Source organism: Lepisma saccharinum, chromosome 12 (assembly GCF_977018435.1).
Source record: "Lepisma saccharinum chromosome 12, izLepSacc3.1, whole genome shotgun sequence".
In the NCBI taxonomy this organism is placed as follows: Eukaryota; Metazoa; Arthropoda; class Insecta; order Zygentoma; family Lepismatidae; genus Lepisma; species Lepisma saccharinum.
In genome coordinates this window covers 51358349-51366411 of record NC_139240.1, presented here as the reverse complement: position 1 = coordinate 51366411, position 8063 = coordinate 51358349, and the positions used below count along the sequence as shown (strand labels likewise).

The window sequence follows — 8063 nt, the reverse complement described above, 5'->3', positions numbered from 1 at the left end:
GGTTGTAATAATTCCATTGAAACTAAATGGGATTATTACAACCCAGAAGTGCCAGTGACTGTACATAGAGGGTACTGCCAATTCTAAAACTGAAGTTTTTGGCAAATGTTATACAATTTGAATAACATGCAATATGTCTACATTTGTTATTTACATGTTATTTTATGTATTTGTCCTGAATTCTATACATTAGATAGTAAACTATAATATCGCCACTGTCTCAATGTAATTCTCTAGGTCACTGTGGAATTTGAAAATTGTAACTTTAACATGAAACGAATTTGAAAACATTTACGCTGCATATATTAAATGTTATTTTTCTTTGTTTCTTTCAGCAACCTACGCGTTCGAAATTTAAAAGAAAAAATGGAAGCCATAGTTATGATATCAAGATTTCTAGTTTTAATGGTAAGTTTATGTTCTTCACATTTACACTAATTATTTTCCTTCCTTCTAAAAAAGCGTTCTTAAAATGATTATTAATTAAAATTTGTATAAAATAGATGTCAGTGTCATCTCAATTTTGAAACATTCTAATTTTGTCATGAAACATGAAATTTATATTTAAAATTTTGCTTCACGTAAATGCAATCTATGAAAAGAATCTACGAATTACAGAGCAAAGTTTGATTACATTTAAAAATATATATCTGTTACTTAATCTATTAAAGACACCATGAACACATTTTACTTTAATTTATTTTCGTAACCAGCGTTCAATTTCCTATTTGGTTTCTTAACCATTTTTTAAATTTGGTTGCTTCTCCTTTACCTTTTCGAATTTCTCGCTAACCAGAAGTACCAGTAGGTTGTGGTCTGGACTGTATGTGGCATCCCTATTCATGCTTTCTTCTGCTGTGTGTAGCCATTCGTTGTCCTGCAATAAAACAAACCTCGCATGTTCAGCGTCGCTCGTCTTCAAGTTCACGCAGAACCTTCTTAGTTTAAACAATATAGTGAAGTTCTTTCACGGATCAATGAGAACTGAATATATGTATTTTACAATTAGCAAAGGGGAAAATAGCTACCTTTACTTTGAATGTCCACTAAATACAAGTACGCAACATAAAGGGTGAACAAAGACTGATGCATAACTTACCTTAGGTATGTCAGTGTTGCCAAATTTACAAGTATGGGTTTTGTTTACATCCTACAGTGTTCTGTCTTTACTTTCTGGATAACCCTCGTATATAGTGTTGTAATCCCGTTTTACCTGGGATCTGAGGTCACAGGGAAGTTTCAATTATACATTTAGGTAGAGCTTAATTGTATCTGTTGGCTAAACCTGCTCCGATCAGGAGGGTAGAGATATGGAAAGTTGAAGTAAAGGTTATTCACGCTTGTTCATACCTGGTAGGTGTGTGATGTTCTTGTCCTGATGCTTCTTGCAGACCGAATCGTGACAGGTGCCAAGGTTCTATCCTTCGACCCTTGGCTCACCAAACCGAGCAATCCCTTGCGACTCGTTGCATGCTAGGCAGCCGTAACTCCGTGTTCCATCGTCGTAGTTAAGTAGTGTTAGTGTGTTGTAGAGTAATCAGAGACTAGTTATCCATGTGGGCGTCGATGATAGGTGTAGTTCAGATGAGCGTCAAAAATCCAAAAGAGAGCGAGCTCAGGGAGTGAGCTCCCTTTTATCATCTTAGGCTTCGAAAGGTTGTTAAACCTTTCGAACGCGCTAGATCTTGTTTTGATCCACGCGTTTGCCTTTCAGTTCCTTGTTTAACGGAAGTTACTAAGTTAGCGCATTCTTGGGATCACCCGCTGGTCGGACAATTCCAGGAAATAAACAAGCGTGAATATTACCATGACGAGGTTTTCTCGGTTTAATAATCTCCATATCTCTACAATAGACTTGTGTGATTTTCTTCACACGTGCCCACGCCAGGAATAGAAACCTGGAACCAACGCTTTCGATGAGACGTACTGCTCTACCAATTAGAGTAAAACCCTCTGGCGCTGTCGTCGAATTTTAATCCATAAGCGAGCGAAAGGGTGATGCAATCAGCTGCTTGCCATGCAATCTTGCCCCAAAACGCGAGGCGTTCTTCAACACATCGTAGTTATCTTTATTTAGTGAAAGTGTTTGTATCATTATGATGGGAATACCCGTACACAGCGACGTAATACTTAACGATGTTAATTTTCTGACAAGGAAGCATGGCAGAAGCGAGGTAGAGGAGTAAACAAATGACTGTCGACTTTAGTTCGCGAGTTGGCTGGGAACTTTCGTATCTTGGTACGACTGTACATAGGTTTCTGCAGAAGGATTAAAAGTATTAGTTATGTCTGATAGGATTTAAAGAGTTGATATTGGTTCATTTATAAATATATCTTTATACCGTGCGTCCATTTCGATCTTCAGCCGAGAGATCGGGAGAAGCGTGGCGGGCGGCGCTGACGGAGATGCCGATATTTGCGGCCTGTAATGCCCGCTTATTTTTATGGACATATGCAGACATTTATATAAATATTGCAAAACGAGCATTAACCTGTGTTATAAGAGCTGTTCAAACTGATATCCACCAAGTGCCAAGTGTGTAGACGTTCGGGGAGAATACGTTGAATAGCCTGAAACTTTCGTGCCTGTAGCTAAAGTCCTTCTGGGTCGGGCCGAGAACTTATCAGCCCCCCTCGTAACGTGAACCTTGCGGCTGGCATTCCAATCCTCTCACTGACACAACACACATACACACTGCAATAACACAAACAAGTAACGGCAAGTAACCAATAATAACACTCTTGCGCACAGTACGAAATTAACACGCTCTTGGATTACATCTGCTCGCCACTATATTCACAGCTCTGTCGCGAAGGAACAAAAAACTCGAGTTCGGAGATTTCGGATTGCAAGGAAGCTCACGAACACCATTGACTTTTAACGGTTTCGTCTACAGCGTAATCTTGACACAGTGTTGCACATTCGAAACCTCCAAACGATCCCCATCGGCACAAAACTCTTTCAAGGATATAAACTTAAGCAGGACGTTACTGGTCAAAACTATGATTAAAATGTTTTATTATCTGTGGCTCTTAACATCGTTTCTAAAGCGTATTTTTTTGTGTATATAAGGGCAGAACGTGGATGAATTACAGATGATAAATTATAACACAGGTTAGTGCTCGTTTTGCAATATTTATATAAATGTCTGCATATGTCCATAAAAATAAGCGGGCATTACAGGCTGCAAATGTCGGCATCTCCGCCAGCGCCGCCCGCCACGCTTCTCCCGATTTCTCGGCTGAAGATCGAAATGGACGCACTGTAGTTTCCTTAAGCTCGAAATGTGTGTTGTAGTGAAGAATGTTTAAGTTTTTAGTTACCTTTTAACCTTACATAATTTCTTCTTTTTCAACAGGTTCTATACCCGACTACTGCCACAAGGTTAGTGAATAAAAGTAATCATATTTTACACTTGGTGCGCATGAATGCAAAGGTATGTGACAATAAGACGAGTCAGAATTCGGCAGTTTTTCTTTTTTTTTTTTAAGATTAATCTCCTCTGTGTTGTAGAACATGCGAATCATGACCTACAATTGGAGATTTTCATTTGTCTCTCTTAAAGTAAATAAATTAATATTGAATATTCCATTCAATTACACAATCGTGTTATGATTATTATTGAACAATGGAGTGATATAACGGTAGACAAGGGTAGAAAGCGAGTGGACGGAGCAAAGGAGTGCTCAGTCTGTAAGCTGCAACCGAGTTTTCCCCTCCATGCACTCACTTCTTTCGTTCGCTTGCTCCACACTCTCCTGGAACAGAGTATAGTACTGTTGCCGGCCTCCGTGACATAGTGGTTAGCACAGCGCGCTACGACGCCTGAGGTCCGGGGTTAAGATCCCGGCCATGGAATGGTCGTTCTTTGTGAGTGTCCCGTTATCAATTTCATCGTCTCATCCTCATCTTCGCGATTAGCCAAAAGTGGCAGAAAAGCAAGTAAAATGAACCAAATCAATCAATAGTGCTGCTGCTAGAACGGATTGGCACTGAGTACACTAAACTGAAGCAGGCACGTAGTCAGAAGGGGCTGGGGAGCTGAAGCCTCCCCGAAATTCTACAAATATCTACTTTAAATAGTGTCCCGTGGCTCTACAGCACTAGAAGGAGGTGTGGAGATCTTCAACGGGTAATGGGGTAACGTGTGGTCAGCACGTAGAACCCTCAGCCGTTATAGGGGATTTCCCAGACCGGGTTACGCTACTCACTCGTAGCTCCCCAATTTCCTCACGATGGTGGGTTGCCACCGGTCCTATACACAGGCAGAGAACCAAGAGACTGAACCCAGGCGGACTCGAACCCATGCCGTCCCGCAGTCGGAACACAAAGCATAGCGCCTTAGACCGCACGGTCACGGAGGAGGACTTAAATAGTGTATTAATTTTACTTCCTTGTGTAATAAGAAGTAGTATACTGAGAAATTCATCTTCAGGACTTCCAGCCCCCACTTTTTCGCCTTTAAATGGAGACTGCTGATTAGGAATGACCCCCTCCCCATAGAAATAAAATTCTGGCTACGGGCCTGCTTTGAAGAGTCCCGATCTTCATGCCTTTTCTCTTTACAGTTCCGCGTGCGTTGTGCCTGGACCTTATCCAGATCTAGAAGACTGCAGCAAGTTCCTTGTGTGCTACGAGTCAATAGGCAACTCCACATACGGCATCACATACTCCTGTCAAGAAGATCACATCTTCTCTCCGGACCTGAGAACATGCATTTCGAAGGAAGAGGTCAGTCTTGTGTATCCAAACATATGAAGATCATACTTAAGGTGTTGAGTCGACATAACATAATCATAGACTTAGGTGGGCAGGCCATGTGGCACGAATGGGAGAGGAAAGAAGAGTTTACAGGAGTCTTGTTGGGAAACCTGGTGGTAAGAGGCCGAGATGAAGATGGAAGGATAACGTTGAGATGGACCTAAAGGAAATCGGTAAGGACGGAAAAGATTGAATTGATCTTGCCCAGGATAGGGACAGATGGCAGGCTTGTGTTGCTGCAGCCATAAACCTTTGGGTTTAAAAAGGCTAGAGAGCTAGTTAGTTAATCATGCATTATTTATTCCTGAAAGTAAAATGACACTAAATATATATAACAAACTCCATATTAAAAACAAAACACAATCAATTACTATAAATTGCTTTCCATTTCACACAGGTATTAAAATACAGTCCATTTATTTACTTTAAAAGGGGTACAAAAGCATGAGCGCCAGCAGAAAAGTTTCCAAGGAGGGTCAAAATTGAAAAGTTTGTTCTTGAGTTAGATACTTTGGCATCATCTTTATATGCTACCATAAGAAGGAAGTGTATAAGAGATTTGAAGAAAACGGTGGAGAATGAGAGAGAGGAAAATAATTAAAGAGACAGATAGGGAGAGATAAGAGAGGGAAATATAGAAGATACACAGGGAGAGAGAAAGAGAGAGAGATGGGGAGGGAGAAAAGAAGTTAAGCAAACGCATACAGAGGGGTGAGACTGAAATTAATAAAGACTCCGCATAAAGGAAGGGATAGATGTATGAAAGAGAGAAAGAGAATGAAAAATAGAGAAGAGAATGCGAAGAAAGGAATAGTGAAGAGAAAGAGGGAAAGGAAGAGAAACGAGGGAGAGGGAGGTATATAAATAGAGAAGCGAGAGAGAGAGAGAGAGAGAAAGAAATAGGGATGCCAGAAAACGAGAGAGCAAGAAGGAGAAATAGAGAAACAAGATAGAGAGAAAGAGAGGAAAAGAATTATAGAAGACAACAGGCAGAAAGAGATAGCAGAAGGTCGATAGAGAGAATAGAAAAAAGAACAAACAGAAAATGCTGGAGAAAACATAAATAATTAATCAAGAAGTAAACATGAAAGAAGAGCTACTAAAACAGAAAAGATCGGAAACAAGAAAAGTACAAGGAATGAAACAGATGAAAGAGTTACAAATAAAAGGAAGGGAGCAAGGAGTACCAGTCACTTCGGGAGATGAATAATAACAATTCAAATACTTTTCTTACTAATCTAAATTTCACATATTTCGATTTGACACACCCGTCTTTTGTGTTCTTTAAGGGTTTCAAGGTTCAAGAGCATCCTATTATTCAATTATACAATTCGCCTTTTCCTCTCTTTCAGGCCACTTGCACTAAGAAGAGAGAAGTCTTGATCAATACAGGGTATACTCGAACGATCAGTCAACAGTTGACTAGACAGTCAGCTGTTCGGTGTCAAACTGGAGGAGCATCTTGCGCTGACTGCCAGAGTTTGGTTGTCTGCGCAAGCATCAGCGGAGCTCTGATACCAGTCTACACCCAGAACTGCTCAGAGAGCAATGAGGTGTGTGACAGGAATCAGTGTACAGCCAGTGTCAGTGAAGGGGAGTGCAGAGCCAAGGATAAATCAAGAGACAGGTGCAAAATGGAAGGTTATTTTCCCGATCCTGATGACTGCAAGAAGTACTATACGTGCATAATGGACGATAATGGCAAATTCCTTGAGGAAAGCTTTGAGTGTGATAATGGCTTCGTGTACAATGCGACATCTGAACTGTGTGAAGAGGTCGCTGGTGGAGCAGCATGTACTAACACCCCTCTAGATTGTGCTGCGAAGATGTTTGCCCGCTTCACGGACTATCCACAGTATTATATTATGTGCATTTCCAAGACTCCTGCAATTAAATTAACCCTTATGTGCCCTGACAGTAGTGTATTCAGTGAGGTGACCAACACATGCGTGCTGGACTGCAAGGACAAGGGTCGTTTCCCTGATCCGTCAAACTGCACAAGCTACTACGAGTGTCGCCAAAGAGGTACTCAACTAGAAGCAACCCTCATGACGTGTCCAGCTGGACAAGCGTTCAGTCCAGCTCAGAGGATGTGCGTTCCTAGAAGTAGGGTACCATCGTGCACCAATGGACCCCTCCCTCCGCTACCACCGTTCCCACCGCAACCAACCATTACACCAGTCACTACAAGGCCTGTAAATTCTACAGAAACCTCCATTTGTAACAACCGTGAGGGACGTTTTGCAGATTCCACCAACTGCAGGAGATACTACCTATGCGCGCGCATCAATGGACAAATTGTCAGTTCCTTACGTCCATGTCCCCTAGGTTACTTCTTCAATGCTGCTGTCAACTTGTGTAGACCTGGCAACTGTTAAGTCTGACACCACAATCCACTTTATACTCGCATACTCTTAGTTGAAGGCGAAGATGTATACTTTTTATTTTATTGAAAGATGCAGTGGTTCCAGACGATCATTTTGTATCTACTAATTGTCCCCTTGCTTCAGTTTACAGCACGTAAGGCTGTGTCCGAAAGGTCCAGAAAGCATGCTTGCAGTACGGACTTGCCGGAAGTGACGTCACCTGCTGCAGTTCGAAAGCGCCACCTGAACAGGAAATCTAAAATGCAGATGCAGCACGCGACATTGCACACTCTTTCGCTTATTGCTCACTTATTTGGAGTGTTGGTTGTTGTTGTTATATTGTGTGGAAATAAGAAGAATGTTCTCAAGAATGGTCTTGTACCTTTTCAGACACGGCCTAAGTATCCATTAAACAAACCTAGACAAATTTTTATGCTACTTACTAGGAATTCTCAAAAAATTTTGTATCCAGTTATACGCTGATCCAGATCTGGGTATTTATACTTCTTAACACCCCATATGCTGTATTTTACACAGGAAAAGAAAATAACTTTCTTGGAATTGTATTCATTCAAAGTATCGAGAAATAATGCAAACGTCGCTTATCGCAACGATGAAGGACACACTGAAATATCTACGCCTTAATCAAAGGTTTATAGTGCGGGGGGAAAAGTGGCGAAATGTGGGGGGAACTGCCCCCCTCGCCCCCCTAATCGCCGCCACTGGTTTACACTGTAAGCATCTTATGTTCTAAGCATCGATCGCAAGTCTCACATTAATAAATAAAACTCATGAGTAGGGGCACGGATATTTCGTTTTTGACGAAAAAACGAAATTTGAAAAAACACATTGTAGTGTTAATTTTTCATGTTTTTGAAAGGTGTGAGATGCATTTTGTGACCATGTTTTGTCACGAAATACTGCGAAATGAACTG

The 8063-nt window shown here is 41.2% G+C and overlaps 1 protein-coding gene across 1 annotated transcript; it reads left to right on the top strand.

Moving 5' to 3' along the window:
- The first annotated feature begins 366 nt into the window (after positions 1-366).
- Positions 367-7778, top strand: LOC145996326 (uncharacterized). Its single transcript, XM_083132757.1, has 4 exons — positions 367-408; positions 3360-3385; positions 4570-4732; positions 6115-7778. The coding sequence occupies exons 1-4, from the start codon at positions 367-369 to the stop codon at positions 7138-7140; spliced, it is 1257 nt and encodes a 418-aa protein (XP_082988883.1). The 3' UTR covers positions 7141-7778.
- Positions 7779-8063: the final 285 nt, after the last annotated feature.

Excerpts from the sequence above, each read along its gene's own strand:
- LOC145996326 (XM_083132757.1), top strand. The coding sequence starts at position 367 with ATGGAAGCCATAGTTATGATATCAAGATTTCTAGTTTTAATG. Across the intron at positions 409-3,359 it reads CAAGATTTCTAGTTTTAATG|GTTCTATACCCGACTACTGC; the intron begins GTAAGTTTATGT and ends CTTTTTCAACAG. Across the intron at positions 3,386-4,569 it reads TACCCGACTACTGCCACAAG|TTCCGCGTGCGTTGTGCCTG; the intron begins GTTAGTGAATAA and ends TTCTCTTTACAG.